The sequence below is a fragment of the Rhineura floridana genome, chromosome 2 (genome assembly GCF_030035675.1).
Source record: "Rhineura floridana isolate rRhiFlo1 chromosome 2, rRhiFlo1.hap2, whole genome shotgun sequence".
In the NCBI taxonomy this organism is placed as follows: Eukaryota; Metazoa; Chordata; class Lepidosauria; order Squamata; family Rhineuridae; genus Rhineura; species Rhineura floridana.
The window spans coordinates 233,322,211-233,343,745 of record NC_084481.1 but is presented as its reverse complement, the minus strand read 5'-3'; the positions used below and the strand labels follow the sequence as shown (position 1 = coordinate 233,343,745).

At 45.3% G+C, this 21,535-nt stretch overlaps 1 protein-coding gene across 1 annotated transcript; it reads right to left on the bottom strand.

Moving 5' to 3' along the window:
- Positions 1-7,689: 7,689 nt before the first annotated feature.
- PSMC6 (proteasome 26S subunit, ATPase 6) lies at positions 7,690-21,227 on the bottom strand. The gene is made up of 14 exons (XM_061612547.1): positions 21,047-21,227; positions 19,766-19,845; positions 19,471-19,510; positions 18,610-18,662; positions 17,570-17,637; positions 16,354-16,468; positions 14,286-14,373; positions 13,005-13,066; positions 12,783-12,906; positions 11,360-11,421; positions 10,561-10,681; positions 10,392-10,472; positions 9,098-9,169; positions 7,690-8,180 (listed from the first exon to the last, which is right to left on the bottom strand). Exons 1-14 carry the CDS (start codon positions 21,129-21,131, stop codon positions 8,062-8,064), a joined length of 1,170 nt encoding a protein of 389 aa, XP_061468531.1. The 5' UTR covers positions 21,132-21,227; the 3' UTR covers positions 7,690-8,061.
- Positions 21,228-21,535: the final 308 nt, after the last annotated feature.

Below are 21,535 nucleotides of genomic sequence, written 5' to 3'. Positions count from 1 at the left end.
AAAAGGAGTGGGCGTGGCCAAGAGCCCCGCCCCGCTACTGAGGCCAGCAACAGGCGGGGGGTGTGGTCAGAGGAGAAGGGGAGGGAGGGAGACTCTCCGCGTTCTTAGACGGCGGGTGGGCGCATGCGCGGAGCTGGGCTGCGAGTTTCCTCGTGCGCGGGTGAAAGGAGGCGCACCAGCGAGGTTGCCGCCCTTGAATTATTTATTTATTTATTTATTTATTTTTGTTGCGAGGAGCGACAGCCTCAGGAGTAGTAGTGTAATGGGACATTCAGAACCTGCAGGATCCCTTCATGATAGTCAAGGCCGCACCCCTTCACCCCCCTTTTTTTTAGTTACTGGGTTGAGGATGAGATCCTCGTTAACGCCTTATCCCACAACAGCAGGTGCCCCTAGCAACCCATTGGTGTGAAAAGAGAGTTAGCTACTGAGAAGAGTCCTCTCGGTGACTGACTCACCTCCATGCTAGCAATAATTAGGAAAGGTATTGAAAATAAAACAGCCGATATCATAATGCCATTGTATAAATCTATGGGGCGGCCGCATTTGGAATACTGTGTACAGTTCTGGTCGCCTCATCTCAAAAAGGATATTCTAGAGTTGGAAAAGGTTCAGAAGAGGGCAACCAGAATGATCAAGGGGATGGAGCGACTCCCTTACGAGGAAAGGTTGCAGCATTTGGGGCTTTTTAGTTTAGAGAAAAGGCGGGTCAGAGGAGACATGATAGAAGTGTATAAAATTATGCATGGCATTGAGAAAGTGGATAGAGAAAAGTTCTTCTCCCTCTCTCATAATACTAGAACTCGTGGACATTCAAAGAAGCTGAATGTTGGAAGATTCAGGACAGACAAAAGGAAGTACTTCTTTACTCAGCGCATAGTTAAACTATGGAATTTGCTCCCACAAGATGCAGTAATGGCCACCAGCTTGGATGGCTTTAAAAGAAGATTAGACAAATTCATGGAGGACAGGGCTATCAATGGCTACTAGCCATGATGGCTGTGCTCTGCCACCCTAGTCAGAGGCAGCATGCTTCTGAAAACCAGTTGCCGGAAGCCTCAGGAGGGGAGAGTGTTCTTGCACTCGGGTCCTGCTTGCGGGCTTCCCCCAGGCACCTGGTTGGCCACTGTGAGAACAGGATGCTGGACTAGATGGGCCACTGGCCTGATCCAGCAGGCTCTTCTTATGTTCTTATGTTCTCCTTTCACTCTGATTGGCTCCAATCAGCAGGAAAGGACAAGGAAGCAAGGTAGAAGGCTCTTTTCAGTGGCTGTCATGCTCCCCGTTCATGCTGATTGGTTTGTAGGATGCTGGACACATTGGGACTCTGCTGGGACCTTGCTCCCCAAAAAATAAGGGGTCTAAGGCTCCCCTAGCCCTGTACAACTGCACCCCTGCTGCTTAGGAGTCTTTTCCTCACATCATGTCCCAGTTCCTCCTTGATTTTGCCAGATGCAAAACAAAACGTAAAAAAAAAACAACCCAACACCCCCACCCCTGGCTGCTTATGCAAAAGGGTTTCAGACTCGCTACACCAAAAGCAATAAGAGCATTTCTATGACTGCACAATTAATATTCCATAAAATGACGGGGCCATGCTTCAGGGAAAGGCCCCTTAAACAAAAATGTCTTCAATAGTCCCCTAAATATCAAGACACCAGGTACTTGTCTAATTTCACTTGGTAACTAGAGCTGACTGCCTCACCAACACATTGGTAGCTGTTGCAAGGTCATATCACCTTGTGGTGGTTGAGTCCTGCTATCTCATTGAGAGTCGTGTGAAAATGCACTTTCGCTGGAATCTACTTGTCCATTTCATTGGGTGACCCAGAGTTCTAGTTCTAATATCCTGCTGGTTTTTGTGACACAGCTGAAACAATAACCATAGCTCAGCGGCAGAGCACCTGCTTCTCTTGCCAAAGGTCCCAAGGTTCATTTCCCAGCATCTCCAGGTAGACCTGCAAAATGTCCCCAGTCTGAAACTCTGGAGAGCTGCTGTCAGTCAGAGCAGACTATGCTGAACTATTTGGGCCAATGGTCTGATCGGGTGATGAGTCTTGATGAGGCAGCTTCCTATGTACCCAGGTAAAACCCAGTCATTGTTAAATGACTTAACAGGGTGAGGGGGTTTGAGTGTGATGAAGAAGTTGAGAGCAATGCCGTCAGGAGTCTAGACCAAGAGGCTAGACTCCTAGCAGGGGCACCCAAGGCGGAATGGTCAAAGCTGAGACTCCAAACTAAGATGCATCCAGACCTAGAGAAAGGCAATGGTAAACCACCTCTGAATACCTCTTACCATGCAAACCCTATGAACAGAAAAAGACAAATAATTGGGTGTCAGAACAAATTAAATCAGAACTATCATTAGAAGCTAAAATGATGAAACTGAGGTTATCATACTCTGGACACAGAATGAGAAGACGTGATTCACTAGAAAAGATAATAATGCTGGGAAAAACAGAAGGGAGTAGAAAAAGAGGAAGGCCAAACAAGAGGTGGATTGATTCCATAAAGGAAGCCACAGTCCTGAACTTACAAGATCTGAACAGGGTGCTCCATGACAGATGCTCTTGGAGGTCGCTGATTCATGGGGTCACCATAAGTCATAGTCGACGTGAAGGCACATAACAACAACAATGCACATGAATAGCCCATTTATGCAGTGTTAGCACACGCTGGCCTCCCATCGCTGGCATGCTGATGTTTTATGCAAACAGGCCTTCAATGTGGAACTTTCGACTTTTGCTTTGGGGTGACCTACACCTCAGCTCAGCAGACCACATGATACCCACACAGGAGGTTTGTGTTTGATCCTCAGCATCTCCACTGTAAATGAACCCGCCTAACAAGGTTTGCTTTGGAAAAATGCTGCCACTCAGTGCATACAGTCCTGGGCTTGACAAGCCAATGGTTTGACTCAATATAAGGCAGATTCTTATGTAGGTGGTTGGTGCTGACCCATTACAAGGCCTTTTCAGTGGTGACTCCATCTGTGGAATTCCCTCCCCAGTGAGATGGGTCTGTCTCCATCACTACTGACTTTCAGGAGGAATTTGAAAACATTCCTGTTTCCCCAAGGGTTTGATGGCAGAAGGGGACTGTTCCTGGAACCCAAAGATCACTGATGAAAGAATGCTTTTAATATGTTAAAATTATCTTTTAATATGGTTTAATATGCTTTTAGTATGTTTTTAATTGTGACGTGTCTTGGAATTTATTTAACTGTGTTTAGCAGGCTTTTCATTTTCTTGTTAAGTGGTTTTCTTTATGTTTGTTACCCTGGTCTCCTTCGGGAGGAAGGGTGGGATATAAATTCAATAAATAATAATGATGATGATAATAGTAATATAAACCTGTTTCGACTTGCAGTTTAGTCCTCAAGTAAGGCGGACTCAACATTATGCCAGATTCATTATAAACAAACCAAGCGCAATTCAGCAAATACCTCCAGAGCAGGGACAGCAGGAAAGCAAGAACTATTGGGATGAAAAATGGAAATGGCCTGCCTTCAAGTCGATCCCGACTTATGGCGACCCTATGAATAGGGTGTTCATGGTAAGCATTATTCAGAGGGGGTTTCCCATTGCCTCCCTCTGAGGCTAGTCCTCCACAGCTGGCCAGGGCCTGCTCAGCTTTCCACAGCTGCACAAGCCAGCCCCTTCCTTGTCTGCAACTGGGCTCCTTGGGACTCTGCAGCTTGCCCACGGCTGCACAGGTGGAAGGGCACGTAACCCCTGAGCCACTCCCTGTGGGGTGATCTTTAGCTGGCTCTTGACACCCAGGAGACACGAGCGGGGATTTGAACTCTGGACTCCCAGCCAGGCTTTTCTCCCTACTTATTTTTCCCCCAGGTTTACTGCTCACTAAGAAGAACCAGTTGCTCCTGTTCTTACATTTCTGCTGAATATTAACCAGTTCTTTGGGGCAAAGGCCTTAGTTCTGCAGTAGGGCATCTGCCTTCGCATGCAGAAGGTCCTAGGTTCAATCCCCAGCATCTCCAGATAGAGCTGGTAGAGACTACCTGTAACACTGGAGAGCCACTGCCAGTCAGGGTCGACAGTACTGAGCTAGGTGGACCCATGGCCTGTCTCCTATAAGGCAGCTTCCTACGTCTTTCATTAGGACAACTGTTAGTGCTGGTTTTGCATTCTGGATACTTCTTGCTGATGGACAAAAAAAGCACTTGGAACCTGCTTTGCTTCTTATGTAACTGAGAATTGTTTTCATTTCTGCTAAGGAAGAGTTGAGTGAAACCTAAATCCTTGTTCATGCGGCCAACAAATGTTTTGCCCTGTCCCAGATTTACTTCCCTTTTGCGCAAGGCCCAGAGACATTCTAGCCCCTGTGACTTGCTATTTATGGGGAACTGCCAATGTTCATTATATGCCCGAACCCTCCCTAGGGCTTGTTCAAAGTAAACATTTTGTCATGAGACTTTAAAAGTTAAAGGAGCATGAATAATTGTGTTGCAACTGAGTATAAACAGAGTGCCTTTCTTTCGTACGAAGTACTTGATGCGTAGGGCGAGTTGGAGAAAAAGGGGACGCTCTCAGATGTCGGGACCTCTGGCCAAGTTTCAGTCTATGACCCTTCTGCATTTACAAAGGGCTGAAGGAGCAGCTAAGGACCTGAGCTGTGAACCAGGACATCCAGTTTGACTCTTACCTGAGCCCTGCACCCACTAACTGGTTTTAATATATTTTTATTTTGTTGTAACCCACCCTAAGGAATCTAGTTAACAGGGAGTCTTAACAGCACAGTGGGGAGGAAAGCCTGGCTGGAAGTCCAGAGTCTGTGAGTTCAAATCCCCGCTCGTGTCTCCTGGGTGTCAAGGGCCAGCTAAAGATCACCCCCACAGGGAGTGGCTCAGGGGTTACGTGCCCTGCCACCTGTGCAGCCGTGAGCAAGCTGCATAGTCCCAAGGAGCCCAGTTGCCCCCCAGCTGGCAGTTGCGGGCAAGGAAGGGGCTGGCTTGTGCAGCTGTGGCAAGCTGAGCAGGCCCTGGCCAGCTGGGGAGGACTAGCCTTAGAGGGAGGCAATGGGAACCCCCCTCTGAATATCGCTTACCATTAAATCCTTATTCATAGAGTAGCTATAAATCAGGATCGACTTGAAGGCAGGCCATTTCCATTTTTTCAAAGCAAACCGACCCGCGTCTCCTTGTGCAACCTTTTACTTTAAAAGGTTGTTGTAAACTTTGTCACGTAAGAGCAGCCCTGCTGGGTCTGGCCAAAGGGGGGCCCAGGCCACCGTCCGGTACTCACAGTGGCCAACCAGAGTACAGCAGCACTCTCCTCACTTGTGCTCACCAGCACCTGGCACTCAGTGGCATACCGCCTCCAACTGTAAAGGGAGAACATAGCCATCAACGAATAGCCTTGTTCTCTGTCAATTTACCTAATCCTCTTTTTTTATTATTATTATTATTACATCTGTATACTGCTCCATAGCCAAAGCTCTCTGGGCAGTTTACAGCAATTCAAAACATTAAAAACAAATATACAAATTTAAAAACACAAAAACAATTTAAACACAATTTAAACAATTTAAAAACAATTAATTAAAAAAAAAAAAGCCATCCAAGTTGGTGGCCATCGCTGCCTCTTCTGGGAGCGCAATTCCATACTTCAACTGCGTACTGCAGGAAGTGCTTTACTTTGTGTGTCCTGCATCTTTCAACATTCAGCTCCATTGGATGTCCGTGCGTTCTAGAGTTAGTTATTACATTTATACCCTGCCTTTCTTTTCATGAAACCCAAGGCGGCTTACATAGGGTTCCCAGGCAGTCTCCCATCCAGGCACTAGACCAGACCTGAGCCTGCTTAGCTTCAGCAGGGAGCTGGCCTCATGTGCCTTCAGACCACAGTCTGGGACAGAGAGAGGGAGAAAAAGCACTTGTTACCGCTTGAGCTCAGGCCCCAGTTGAAGAGCAGCCTTGGAGTGTTAAAATCCCAAGGGCAATGTATACATTCTGTTGGCCTTTTTCCAACCACGCATGTTTCCAAGCACAATACAGGGCAGGAAATATAGGCCACTCCATGGCCCACAGGCTGGATCCCAGCCAAGTAGCAGAGCAGAACAGAGCAAAGCTTCAACTGCCTTAACCTGACAACACACAAATGTTCATTTTCAGTACATTTTGCACCATGTTCAGGCATTTAAAGCGTGGTCTCAATTGCTTCTGTGCTGACGTTTTCTGTGCCATGCCCCAGCAGTCATCAGCGCTGTCACTTCAGTCTTTGTGCAAACAAAAACCAGGCTATAGGTGAGAGGAAATGCAGCTTGTCGATGAGACTTGCCTAAAGACATCTCCGCTGACCAGAAATGCCTCCATTTAAAGCAGGGGGCAGGGGGACCTTTGGCACTCCGGATGTTGCTGGACCACAATTCCCACCATCTCTGGCTGTTGGCCGTACTTGCTGGGGCTGATGGGCGTTCCCCACTCCTGATTTAAAGCTCTGCTCAGGCATTCTCCCACATGTAATTCCACTCCTGGAACTTCCATAAGGTTGCCTTTGCAGACAGTTTGGAATCTTCAGTTGCTATAAGCACACAGCACCGCAAATGAAACGAACAATTCATGTTACGCCAATTGTACCAATGCATAGCTAAGTCCATTTCGTAGTGTTTGTAGGACCTTTAAAGCTCTAAATCAGGGCTTGTTCATGGACACATTTGGGATTTTGAGAGTATGCCCTGCACAACCTGCTGGAAAATTCTTGTTGGTCTCCTTTTAATAAAATGAAAGCATTTCCCCCTCATCGACAATAAACCTGATAATGTACTCGAGTAGGAAATGGGCATTATTCAGTTATTGCATCTTGTCAGCACAAGGATTTCTGCTTCTGCAATGGGACTTCCCTCTCTCTTCCCCGTGCACCCCCCAGATTTGCTCTAGAGGGTTGGTGGAACCCCCAGAACAGATTTGTGGAGGTGCAGAGGGGAGAATGCTCTGTTGTGAAAGGAGAAATCCTTCTCCTAATGGAATGAGCTCCATGTTGAGTCCAATCGCATGGCCTGGTTCACGCATCACTTTAAAATTATCATTTTATGGCCTGGTTTATTATTGTGTCAGAACCCAGGATCATGGCTTGTTTCTCCAAACAAACCATGAGCAGTAACCAAGGTTTGTTCTTCACTTATGGTTTGACTGGAGAAACCATGAGTCTGGGTTCAGATGCAATCCTAAGCCAGACCATGGCTTGCTTCCCAGCAGTGCAGGAACAGGAGGGGATGGAAGCGCCCATGATTTCAGCTGCATGCACTAGCACACTCCCATTTAAACCATAGTTTAGTTTAAAGTGACGTGCAAATGGGGCCACTGTGTTACTTTTTCAGAGCAGCTTGACATATGTACTGGCAGGGTAATTTAAGGGGCAAAGGGTCAGGGCCTTGGGCCCACAAGCTATTACTCTCTTTTCAGGGACTCTCCAAGAAAACCACGATGCTTAATCACAACTTGGACATGCCACATTTCAGAAAAAAAGGCCTTTATGTATGGAATTTGAATTAGCTGTTGTGTTTTTGCATTTTCAAATGTTCTTAATGAGGACCAGAAACTCTGCTTTAAATAAAATGAAGGGGCTTTCAGGATTTGAACATACTGCTGCATCCCGTATCATGAGAGCCAAAGACCACCTGTTGTCCACTCTGCTCTAGTATAAACTGTGGAAATATCTACTAAGGAGACAGGAATTAAACAAGTTTTATTTTAACTCTTTGAAGGGAAGAAAAAATTGTTAAATGATATAAAATAAGAAATGCACTGTCTTACAATCTGCCAGATCAAACCAAATGTACATTTCCACAAAGTCACCACATGAGAACACATTTTACTCTGCATTTAAAGTGGGACTCTCATGAAGGCCATGTTGTGTTCAGGATACCACATGCTCTCCAGCAGCAGACTGGTCACTAACATGAACAGCTGGCCAGCTTGCTGGTGTAATACAGACACTTGTAATAAAAACACAAGCAAGGGATACTTTTGTTTCTCATTTCATCTATGAAACCCCCTATCTCCCATGCAGTCACAGCCAGCCATTAACCACGTGGCTACATTTAGACAGGCTTGTAGTCCAACTTCGACTCCAGCTTCTTGGAATCTGCAACTTTCCTAACAGCCTTCATGAAATCTTCCTGAACTACAAAATCATGATCAGCACGAATGGCAAACATACCTGTAAAGACAGAATTTGAGAATCAAATGGTGACAGGGAAAAACGAAGACAATCTGGTTCATGAAGGCAGGCAACTCTGTGTGTTCTGATTTCGCTTGCAACGTTATGGTCACAATCCAGACCCCACAAACATGCACGGCTCCCTTTGTTACAGGAATACCCCGCTATATGGACCGTCACTTTAAGGATACTCGGGAGTACGAACAGACTTACAGTAGCACCATTCCCCTGTTTACGTACACTTGCTTCGCAAGAACGGACACTTAACCTTTGGTTGTGGCCTGTTCTTTTGGTGCGTGGGCGGGTGGAAAGAGGCGTGATCATGCGATCGCGAATCAGCTGGGAGGTGCCGCAGCGCCGCAGCAGAGGCTTTAGCGCAGGGCTTTGAGGCTCCGCCTGAAGGAGAGGTGGCACAGCGGCGGCGCAATTGAAAAAAGGTAGTGCTTCACTTTAAGTACATTTTCGGTTTACGTACTCGCTCTGGACCCATTGCGTACGTTAATGCGGGGTACTCCTGTATTATTTTTATTATTAAATGTATTTATACCCCGACCTTTGGCCAAAGGCCCTCAAGGCAGCTTACAAACAAAAAAGAACACAAGTATAAAATACATCAATGAAAGCAATACAATTTACAAAAATTAAACTAAATAACAAATAACATTATTAAGGAAAAGAATGTCCAGGAAAGAAACTAGAGTTGAAGACCTTGTCTGAAAGACATCCATCCTTTTTCCTGCAGTGTTTTGCAGGAAAAAGCTATATGAGCTATAGCAGATGGAACTCCACAACCACACAAGGGTCCGTCTTCCACACTGGTGTATGTTATGAATGATTTGAACTTAGAAAAAGACTCCACTTATTTAAGACAAAGGGATAAGTGGAAACGGGGAGTCATGTCAGAGGGTCTCCTTTACCTGCTTCAGTACAGACATTTCTCAGATCAGCACCGTTGAAGCCGTCAGAAAGCTTCACAATTGCTTCATAATCTAGTTGTAAAAGAATTGCGAGGGTTAATCAGAATGTCTGACTAACAGGAGTGTCGGTTGTGAAAATCAGAACTCTTTACTCCTGAATGTCATTGATATAGTACTTTTGAGGTGTGAACAGGAGTGACCAGCAGCAGGCGCTGCAACCAGATGCAACACTATTCATTATGCTACCGTAACAAAATAGTTGTTGGCTATGCCAGCGTTACTATTCCATCGGGTTTTTTTTTTTTTTTAAATGAGAGTATGCCAACGTGGTGCAGAGCACGAGTAGCTAGCCGGCCAGATAGCCACCTACCTGTCAATCACCTGACATCACAGTGATGACAGGTGACCGTGTTTTTGCCCGAATGGTTTGAAATAAAGCCATGTGGGCCAAGGCAAAGCCCACAAGCACCGATCAGCTGATCACTGGGGCTTGCCTGAAAGGGGCTTCACAACACTTGCCAATCCGCTGATTTTCAGCACTTGAGTGCTATCTGAGATTGCTAGGACATGAGTGGCCCTAGTCCGTTGATTCTTTTTCAGGGACGGAAGCAGTTTCAGCGCCAGCCAAAGCTAGTAAAAGGCAGCTTCTGCTGCCACTGAGCATCGAGAAGCACCACTACCAGATCATGGAGTATGTTAAGGAAGAGCGTAAGCCCAGCAAAGTGCAGGTTGTAAAACTTATGCTATCCAGAGGAAGGGCAGGATATAAATGTAATGATACACGATTCAGCAAAATATGAGGCACAGAATTACATTTAAAGAAGCTGTTGTATAATGGATAATCTCCCTGTCCCCAAATCTACTCCAGAGGGTTGAGGAACTCCCAAAACAGACTAGGGGGTGCACAGGGGAGGAGAGGGAGGGGGAAATCCATTGAGCAAGCTCTTGCATGAATGGGATGACTCTGATGGATATAACCAAAGAGTCGTGAGCACCTTGAAGACTAACAAATTTTATTATGGCATAAATTTTCGTGGACTGTAGTCTTTAGTGTCACAAGGCTCTTAGGGTTGTATCATATATTCAGAGTAGACCCACTGAAATTAATGCACATAACAGATTCATTAATTTTAATGGGTCTACTCTGAGTAGAACTTAATGAGATATGAACCTTTGTTTTTGCTGCAAAAGACTACAACGATTCTTCTGGAAATTCACAATCAGTTACAGTGAACACACATGTACTTAAATATGCAAAGCAAGACACCACCCTCATGACGCTCTGGGAACTTACCTATTTCACCATGTTTAGTTATAGGACCAGCATGGATCTTCAGTATGTCTAATCGGGCTTGTTCATTTGGCAAGTCAATATCTAGAAGGGGGGGGGAAAGCAATTTTAAGAAGTAAGCAAACAAGAGGGAGACACAGACAGAAGCTGACATATAGAAACTCTTACTCACGGATTTTCCTGTCCAGTCTTCCAGGACGCAACAATGCCGGATCCAGAGTATCTGGTCTATTTGTAGCCATTATCATTTTAACTCTATGCAGAGTATCAAATCCATCCATTTGATTCAATAACTGAAATATGTCGCAAGAAAATCAAAAGCTTTAGCTAACTGTCAGAAAGCTCACTGCACTAAGCAGGTTTAGAAATACAGTCGGGCTCTGTCCAACTGTTGGCGCCTCCAGGTACACAGCTGGGAGGAACACCTGCCTAAAACCATGGAGAGTTGCTGCCAGTCAGCGTAGACAATACTGAGCTACATCAAGCAATGGTCTGGCAGAATAACTCTTCCCAACACAGAGAACCTGGAAGTGGCCTCATAGAATAGTAGAGTTGGAAGGGGCCTATAAGGCCATCAAGTCCAACCCCCTCATGATCGACAAGAACTGCAGGACTCTCATTTATTCAGAAAGAGTATCTATGAAGGTTCTAGTCTTTGCAGACATGGAAATACGAGCATCTGCCTATACCCAAAGCAGGCAGATAATGGTTGCTCCATGCCAGAAGCCATTTACCATGTGGAGCTTCTGGTTTTAGCTACTTCAAGGAAAAGTATCCCTCCTGCAAATGAGATTGGGAACTACCACGCCACTGAGCAGCGGGATAGAATTTCAACTTCATGCAGCCACCGTTCAGCCATTTCATTTTCATAACTGACCCTTACATCTCAAATGTTTGCCGCTTGCCTGGGATTACAAAAATGTGTGTGTACACATGAAAGCCAAACAGGCTCCAATACACAGAAGTGTTACCTCCATTAGTGTTCTCTGAATTTCTCTGTCAGCTGACGTGCCCTCTGAAAAACGACGACCGCCTAGGGAAAAGTCAGAGCGGAAAAGTAGTCAGCATTTCACTTGCGCCAGACAGGGTGTCAAACCCTGAAAAGAGTTAGGGGAGGTAAAAAATTAAAGATGCAAAGTTTTTGTTAGAATCCAGACAAAGAAACTGAGAAGAACTGCTAAGCCTTTCGAAAGATTTCCTTCAAAAAGATTCTATAACAGCTGTGGAGTCGGAGTTGTGGAGTTGGAAGCAATTCTGGGTGGAGTTGGAGTCGGTGGAAATGTACCGACTCTGACTTTAAAATAAAAACTTATAATATTATAACAATATATGGTAAATATATCATTTTATACTTATATTTTATACTTTTTTATTTTTCAGGAAAAATATTTGTAATTTTGATTGACAATTTTTTTAAAATATAAATTCACAATCTCAAACAAGCTTCCTATGAAGTCAGCTGTATTTGAACCAGGGCTGTGGAGTCGGAGTTGTGGAGTTGGAAGCAATTTTGAGTGGAGTCGGACAGTAGAAAAACAGAGGAGTTGGAGTCGAAGGTTTGGCGTACCGACTCCACAGCCCTGGATTCTACCCTTCAACAGGAACATCTGGGTAACAAAGGACTTGTGTAGGCATTAACTTTTGCGGCATTTACTCAAGAGTAAATCAATGTTGTATTCAGCTTGTTCCCCTCAGCTCTCTGTGATGCTGCAAGTAAACAGCTCTAGCTTGTGAAAGCTTACATCATAATGTATTTGTTAGTTGCCAGGTAGCACAAGACTCTGTAGTTCAGGGATGGGGAGTCTTTTTCACCCCAAGGGCCACATTGCCTAATGGGCAACCTTCCAGTGGCTGCACACCAGTAGCGAGTGTGGCCAGAGGCAAAGGGTGGGCGGAGCAACAGATGGGACTCTTGCCTTTGTACAAGAGCTTTGGTTATGGGGCGGTATACAAATGCAATAAATAAATAACAATACAACAGCTTGCATTCAAGCGATACACACTTCAGATGTTTCTACACACGTCTCTCTCCATCCACGCAAGCAAGAAACACGATCAGGAGTTCAAGGACACATTTGAGGCAGGCAAAAGCACTCAAGGCATGTGTGAAGCCTGGTCTGTAGGAGGTGTGGCCTGAAGAGTCCTGAGGGTTGCTGTTGGCCCCCAGAGCCTAAGCTTCCACACCCCCCGCTGTAGTTTTTGGCACAATCGTTTCTGGTACAACCATCCTCCTGATATTTCCCTGGTCTCGATTCCTGTACCCCTGCAGATAGCAGGATCCCCACCGCCTCAACAGTGGAGAGGGGCAGTGCATTACAGGCAAGCAGAGCTGTTCCCAATCCCAAGGCAAAGCTTGACAGGTGGCTTGTTGACACGTGAGGCCATCAGTCTTACCAATAGCATCAATTTCATCCATGAAGATGATGCAGGGCTGGTGATCCCTGGCGTAGTTGAACATCTCTCTGATCAACCGGGCACTTTCGCCAATGTATTTGTCCACGATGGAACTAGACACAACCTGAGAAGGATTATAACAGGTAACGTCATCTGCTGCTGCTGCTGCTGCAGGTCAGACAGGGTTGCTTTAGTAATCTAGAAAGAATTCCATTGTTTTACCTTTAAGAAGTTACAGTCAAGCTGACTGGCAACGGCTCTGGCCAAGAGAGTTTTCCCTGTACCTGGATGGACAAGATATTGAGGATGGATCAAGTAGTAGAGCAACCAAGGGACAGATTATATACATTTAAACACACACATGAAGCAACGTGGTACTGCAGGCCTCCAACCAGAGAGACCTGGGTTCAAATTTCTATTCTAGTTCTCCTGGCGAGTCCACCCCCTAAGTCAATGGAGAGGGGTTTCTCGGGGAGGGGCACAGCTTTGGAATTCCCTTCATTCAGGCCTGCATTGCAGGGTTTTAGGAAGGCCTTCAGGACTTATATTTTACCAGCGGCTTTCCAGCAGTGATGCTGATTGGCTAGACTGTGGCTACATGTGATTATGTTTTCCTGGCTCTCTTGTCTCTGCGAGAAGAGTGAACGAGTTGTTTTGGTTTAAATCTCTTGTATTACTATTCTTTGTTGGTTTTTATGGCTGGACAGGCATTACCAGAAAAAAAGAGCACTAACATTTTAAAATAATACAAGCTAACCAGCAGGGTTCATATTCTCTCCCTCTGCCTGGCCTACCGCACAAGACTGTTAGAAGAGGGTAAAATGGAGGCGGGGTGTGTGTGTGTGACAGGCTTTCTGCTGTTAGCTCATGGAACAAGGGGTGCCACACGTATGTGATAAAAGATGTATAAAATAATGGCATTAAAACAGCAATCCAAAAGAGATTAAAAAGCACTAAGTTACTGCACTATACTGGAGGGCCATAACAATCCCAGTCTCCCAGGTGTTTAAAATGTAATCCCTGCATTTAAGTACCCTTTCAACATTCTGCTGGCTCCTGAAAACGTGAACTTCCCACTGGCAGTACTTTAACTCCTGTAAAGCCCATTTAGATGTCTGTCTCACGCATTCCGATTGTGCACTGAAGGCATCCAGCTCTATGCCTCCTGTAAGAGGGGCCTTCCAGACTTGCTCCCCACATTGCCACTGCGTACCCAAACTGTCCAGCACAGGTTCCCCGCCAGCAGCTCTCCCTTATGAAACTGCACCTGCAGGTTGGCAGCGTGTGTTAGGGCAGGCTCCCCTGAGAATTCTGTGACACCCATGCTCATTCAGACAACCCTACCCCCATCTCTAATATGTGACGCTGGAGCCTGACACCCCATGAGAAGTCTGTTTGTACTTGAAGGAATATTGCCACAGAAGAGTTGATGTGAAACGAAATTTCTCAGGTTGTCATCCTGTTTGCTGAGCAGTAAAAGGCAAGCACACTAACGAGACCAACCTGGTGGGCCATACAGCAAGCAGCCTTTAGGAGGTATAATCCCCACACGCTGGAATAATTCTGGATTTGTCAGGGGTAACTCTATAACCTGTTAAGAGGAGAAGCAACCAAATGTGTCTTGGGTTCAAAACAGAAGATTACTTTTTATGCACAAGACATTCAAAGGCCTGGTTTGCGCTGTAATGGTAAACCATGGTTTTTGGCAAGCCATGGTTTATTTGATTGCTGAAACCCTGTCCAGCAACTTAACTATGGTTTGTTTACTGCCAACAAACCATAAGCAGTGGTTTGTTGTCGATGTATGAGCTTTGGTTTATTTGAACTAAGGCTTAGCATTATGTGCTAATCTGGCACCCTTCTTTAACCATGGTTTGTCTGGCCACCCCACCCCCAGGCACTTGTTAAACTACAAAGGCATGAGGGGCAAGAGCATCTGGAAAGTAAGCTAATCTTTCATGAAAGCCATGGCTTGTTCGGTCATCTGTGAGACAACTTGGTGTTAACTCATGGTTTTGTTAAAGAACCATGGTTTGGCATTACATGCCAACCATTTGTAGGAAATGGACAACTTTTCTATGACACACTGGCCGATTTTTCACTAAGGTAGTTCATCCATCTCTGGGCTGTACCACCTGAGACTTCAGATTTATTTATTTAGGAAAATGTATACACTGCTTAACCTTAGCTATAGGGAGGGTGCCTACCTATTGTTCAGGGAGAAATTTCTGCAGCACAGATGCTGCCACACTAAAAGATCGACTCCTCACCAACATGGAATGAATGTTACATGGCACTTGTAAAAGTGCAAGTTCTGCAGATCAAATCAGTTGAGCAGGCACGGACAGGGCTGACATGACTGCTTTCAAAAAACAGTACACATCAAGGCTCAATTCAAGGTGCTAGTTTTAAACCTTTAAAGCCCTAAATGCCTTGGGACCAAGGTAATTAAAGGACCATTTTCTCCTGTATGAATCTTTCTGAAGATTTGCATGGGAAGCCCTTTCTCAAGGTGCCCCTGCCAAGAGAGGTTAGGTGAGCGATGACCAGGCAGAGGGTCTTTTTTTTGATGGCAGCCAGTTTGCAGAATGCCCTTCCACAAGGAAGGCACCTGCTGCTTCTGTCATTAAAGAGACAATTTAGAACCTCATTGTTTTACTGCTGCATTTTAAAAATTGTTTCTCGCATATGTTTAAATTACTAGTTGTTTCTGTTCTCAAGTTCAAAGGAACATCACTGCCATTGCTGATTTTTACTGCATGGAAGCCACTTTGAACATCCTACATAAAACCTGAGCTACATTAAGTTCATCAGAAAATAGTCTGTGTTGATTAATTCATGTAACATTGTCAAGCTATCATTTTTTAAATTTATTATTTTATTTATTAAATTTATACCCCGCCCTTCCTCCCAGAAGGCGCCCATGGCAGCACACAAAAACACTAAAAATACCTTAAAAATAGACTTTAAAATATATATATTTAAAAATCTTTAAAAACATGGTGGGACTGGTCTTCCTAGCTGAGTAGAAACTAACAGCTGACTACCAAGCCAAGCCATAATCTTTAGAATCGTGCCCAACTTAGATATTACAACCATCTATGGTTAGAGGAAACCTGGAAAGTGAGGATGAATTGGCATGAGAGGTGGGGGGAGGAGGGGGAGGAAGTTGCACACTCACAACTTGTTTCCCAACCATGGTGTGGAGGATCACCAACAATGCACCCCAAATTGTTCCAAAGATTTAAATGGCTTCCCTACTGTCAGGACATAACCAATTAAAAAAAAAAAAAAAGGAAATGGATTGCCTTTAAGTAGATCCCAACTTGTGGCGACCCTATGAATATGGTTTTCATGGCAAGCGGTATTCAGAGGGGGTTAACCATTGCCTTCCTCTGAGGCTGAGAGGCAGTGACTGGCCCAAGGTCACCCAGGGAGATTCATGGCTGTGTGTGGATTCGAACCCTGGTCTCCCAGGTCGTAGTCCAACACCCTAACTACTACACCGCAGTGGCTCTCAACCAATTTAAACACACCAGTTATTCAGACTGATAATGAAACAGACAGTTACCTCTCTTAGTTCCCTGATTTGTTCCGACAATCCTCCAATCTCAGAATAAGACACATTTCCAGGATCTTCGTGAGACATGTTGTAAACCAGTGGATCAACTTCTCTTGGCAAATATCTAAATTGGAGAAGCCATGCAACTGATTCCACCATTTGACTTCTAAAGCCTCTCAAAGGTAACTTCCAACCCTTTCCCCACCCACCGACTATAACCCACACATAAAAACAAAGATACCTGAATAAACTGACTGCTTTAGGAGGTAGCGAGCTCTCTGATGGAAGAACTTAGGCAGAAGGTAGACAGCCCTCAGTCAGGGATGCTGTAGTTGCATCCTGCATTGCAGATCCTGCACTGAGGAGGGGGTTGGACTAGATGACCTTCAAGGTCTTTTCTAACTCTATGATTCTATGAAATGAGTCAGTATTTATATAGGGTTTTTTTTTTTAGAGAATTCTAAGTCTGTTACATATATTTATTCAATAATCATTACTACACTGGTGGGGAACCTCCGAACCACAGGCCTAATGAGGCTTGCCAGGCCTCCCCATTTGGCCTGCAAGGCTGTTTTGGCCAAGCCATGCTCACCTGCTCCGCACAACATGCCTCTAATACTTAAGAGCTATCCAACACCAACACCCCCATACCACCCCATAGGGATACAGCCAGCATTAGGAGAGTTGCACTTCCAGTGTTGCAATCATGCCACTTGTTGACCTGAGTGGGTGACAGATACCTTCAAAATAATCACTTATATTGTGCCTCCCACGACAACCAGCTTAATGTTTTCACCAAGCATATTATATCCCATTTTTATTCCTGGATTGTCATACCAAGTATTCTCATACACTGAGTTGTAGCAGAAAGGTATCTCTGCTTTCAGTTCAGATTGGTGGGGGCAACCCATCAAATTAAGATGCTGGAGGAGGCCAGTAAGTCAATGCTTTAAATCATCTGAAAATTCAATCTCGTAAGAAAAGGCTCCATCTTAGCCCTTACGTTTGGAATGTGCAGTCCTGTCTCTCTACAGAGCACCTAGGAGGCTTTGAGACACAGATTTCAAAGAATACTTTTTCTCAAGCATGCTTTAAGAGTTACTGCAAGACTTGTTATTGTCACCAGATTCTTCTGCAGCCGAACTCTGAAATAACTCTGCTGCCTGCTTTCTCTGTCCCACTCTTTCTCCTACCGTCACTGCAAGACTTCATGGCAAGAACCTACCTCATAATAGTTAGTGTGGTCATATCCAGCGCAACTCTCGTCCCAGGCTTCAGCTTACTTTTATCGAGCTGAAGGTAAAAAGGAGAGGAGGCAATGGTTAAGTCTACCCAACTGTCTATTTCTGCAACAAGCACCCCTAATAAGGACAGCGCATCCTTTGAGAATACATAAGCCAAATCACCTATAGCAGGACTGCTGGTGAGAACGAACCCTCTAATTATTTATTTGTAATATTTATACATCTCCTTGGCACCAGCACCCTGGCCTGCCCTTTGCTGCTTCTGCCTTTCTTCAGGCCACACAGGCTTCTCACCGTCCCCAACACAAATAGTATAATGAAGTCAGGCCAAAACAGAGACAACAAATTTCAGTTTTCTAACCAATCTGGACAAAAACTGTGTGTGTGTGTCTGTAGTGGGGGGATGAATGGATTTTCAGTGCTTGGTGTAGAAGAAGCCATTTTTTATGGCACTGTTTTTCTGATCACCCCAATTATCAGGCATTGTCATCGCCAGGGCTCTATCCAGACCAAGGAAGGTAATTAGCTGACTTTCTAACATAAATTAACCCATTTCACAGATTTTACTCTCCAAGGTTGCTTGGCATCTTAGGCAGAAACTGCTGGCTTTCCACAGTTAAAGCAGCAGTGATGCCAGAGCAGAGCAGAGGGTATTTTAAAAATTCATATTATTTATATTTTACTTTCTTCTGGATTAAAAAAAACATTCAGACTGGTATACAAGATGCGGGGGAAGGAGTATAACCAAGCCAATAAAATATCAATGAAAACAATCAGTCAGGGGTTTAAAGGGTGCTGTTCAGGGCAGGCATGGGAATCCATCACCACAATGCCTGGCCATCCCTTGCAGGTCCAGCCCACTCTCTCATGAGTGGCTTATGGCGCTCACCAAACAGCAACAGCAAGCTGAGTGTGAAAAGGTCACATTTGCGCATGCATGTGCTACAACCCTAAAGTCTGTTCACTTTTAAGTTAAGATTTGAGAGACTGATATACACATCTTCGAACACAGGGTGCTCACCTGACGGCGACAACCAACCACATATCTTGGTCCATTTGTTGCTTTGACAATGACTAGAAGGATCAGAAGGAAGGAAATGACAGATTTTAATCCATCTGCAATTGCGGCTACGAAAGGACAGATTGCTAGAATGTTTTTACCGCACTGCATGTGTCAGTATTGCTGTGCTAGTCATACTTGGCTTTTAATTTTGCTGTGTTAAATTTTGCCACTGTAATATTTTATATCCTGCCTTGGGACAGCAGTGTGCCTTAAAACATAGCATACAGATCTCTTAATACAGTGGTTCCCAACTTTTATGAGTATAGGGCTCCCTTTATAAGCTCAAAACATTTTGTGACCCCCCCTCCCCCTAGGGAGTCAGGCTGGCTGCCAGAAAGGAAGGGGGAAAGCAGCCTTTCCTTGAAGCCTTGCTTCTTTTTGCCTCACAAAAAGCCCTCTCTTCTCATTCTGAGTAAGGGCATCGCCAGTAGCGGCAGTGCGAGGAGACGGGAGTTGGAGATGGTAATTCCCTCTTCTTCCTGGTAGCCCCACCCTCAGTCTCCTTTGGCATCTGCCATGTATTTTATAGGCAGATGTCTGCCCTTAGCACGCCTGAAAGATGCTCTGGCGCTTCAGCAAAAGTCCTCCCCTCTCATTTGGAGCAAGGGGGAGGTGTCATCTGCAGCAGCAGTGGGAAGCAGACAGTGTCCAGGGAGTGACGACTTTAAAATAATAATAATTCATTTCTTTACTGTTTGAGGACCCCTCTGGATTTCTTCGCAGCCCTCAGGTTGGGAACCACTGTCTTAATACATACATAAACCAACAAACATTAATGAATATATTAGTAAAGTCCAATACCCCCCTCAATGAACTCACATTTCTCTTCTGTTAACTGTTTAAGAACCTCACCAACAATCTGTTAAAAAAAGTGAGAAACTATTAGACCTACCTCCCAACATCAAGAACCCTGCCTACCTGGGCCCTTGAAAGGGACATGAAACTTGTCCATCACAGGATCCACAACCATTTTGGGCCCAGAACCACATATAGAAATCTAACAAGCTGTTGTGGGCACCACAAAAGTACCCATCTCACAGAAGAAAAACGGATGACGCCGAGACATCCCTCCCTCCAACAGCTGAAACCTTCTCATCAATGCATGAACACTCACCTGTCCAACACTTTGCAAAGCCTTGAGGTCATTTTCAGATTTTTCATACTGCTTGGTAAGCTCCTTCAGCTGTTCCCTTACTGCAAACAAAACACGGGGAAAAAATGAAATGTTATTCTTAGATGAGCACCACAAGGCAAAATGAAAAGTTTACTTCTTCATACATCGATTTTCTCCAATCAAATAAAGGTGGCATAATGACCCCCTTAGATGCTTGGCTAACCAATGTGTGCTGCAATCCTGTGCACGATTATGTGAAAGTTCTACTGAAAGAAAAAGCAAGTCCCATTAAGTCAGGGCTCAGGATCCTGTGGCCCTCCAGCTGCTTTGAACTCCCAACTCCCTCAGCCCCAACCAGCCTGCCCAACGGTCAGATTATGGGAGCTGCAGTCCAGCAACATCAGGAAGGCCACAGATTCTGTATCCCTGCATTTAGTATCAGGGCTGTGGAGTCGGAAGCAATTTTGGGTGGAGTTGGAAGAAATGTACCGACTCCGACTTCAAAATAAAAACTTTCATAGGAATTTAGGAGAGTTTTGTTGTTCAGAAATTATAATCGAATAAATATATTTTATGTTCTATCAATCTAGCCTGATGATTCACGTGGTGGTGGTGGTGGTGAAATGCCTTGTGCTACCATTTTACTACAGTAAATTTGTTATTACTAGTTAATATACATTTGCCATTTATGAAGAAGTCGGACAGTAGAAAAATAGAGGAGTCAGAGTCGAAAGTTTGGCGTACCAACTCCACAACTACTACTACTACTATTATTATTATCACTATTAATTAATTAAATGTATATTCCACCCTTCCTAAGAGGAGGAGCCCAGGGCAGCAAACAAAAACACCAAAAACACTCTAAAGCACTTTAAAAAGAAGACTTTAAAATACGTTAAAACGTCTTTAAAAAAATATTTAAAAGCATCTTAAAAAGCAATTCCAACACAGACCGCTCTGTACCATGCGTGAACTCGAGCCAGTCGCTACCTCTCAGCGCTGCCTATCTCACAGGGTTGTTGTGACAGTAAAGGAGGGAAGGACCATGCACACCCTCTCCTGCCCCTGAGCTCCTTGGCGGAAGCGTGGGGTATAATGGCGTATATATACATATACATTGTAAAGGGAAGGCTGAGAGGCTCCTTGAGGCAGAAACCCTCCCAGGCCCAACCATGACAAAGCGCCCAAAGGGAGGCAGCCGTGTAAAGAGAGAGTCGAGGGGGAGTCGAGGGGAGGCCCGGCCGCCGTCTCCGCCTCCGCCTTCCCTGCCTAGCCACTCACGCTCCTTGAGGCGCCCGTCGATCTCCTTGTGCTCCAGCAGCTTCTTGCGATAGTCCTGCAGCGCCTTGTCTCGCGGCTCCGCCATGATGATGGAGGAGGATGCGGCTCTGAGCCGGGCCGGGCCAGTGCGCAGGCGCCGCGCAAGGGACGCCGGGAGAGCGAGAGAGGGAAGGGGCGCAGGAAGGAAGCGGCTTCCTCTCCATGCTTTCTCCTCACCCTAGACTTCCCGGCACACGAAGGCTTACTTCCGCCATCGCTCAAAGGGCTCCCCCTGCCGCCTCGGAGGCCAGCACGCCCAGCGGGAAAAGCGACCAGTGGCCGCTACTAAACCCGCTGCTTCTAAACCGGGGGCTACCAAACGGTGGTCTGTGACCAGTAGTGTAGTAGCAAATTCAGAAGTGCTGGATCCCTTCGTGTTAGGCACAGCCATGCACCCTCTCCCCCTCCTTTTTGGGTTGAGAACGAGGTCCTTCTTGATATTGTCTCACA

Excerpts from the sequence above, each read along its gene's own strand:
- PSMC6 (XM_061612547.1), bottom strand. The coding sequence starts at position 21,131 with ATGGCGGAGCCGCGAGACAAGGCGCTGCAGGACTATCGCAAGAAGCTG. Across the intron at positions 12,907-13,004 it reads TTGACTGTAACTTCTTAAAG|GTTGTGTCTAGTTCCATCGT; the intron begins GTAAAACAATGG and ends AATCCTTCTCAG. Across the intron at positions 8,181-9,097 it reads AAATGTCTGTACTGAAGCAG|GTATGTTTGCCATTCGTGCT; the intron begins GTAAAGGAGACC and ends CTGTCTTTACAG.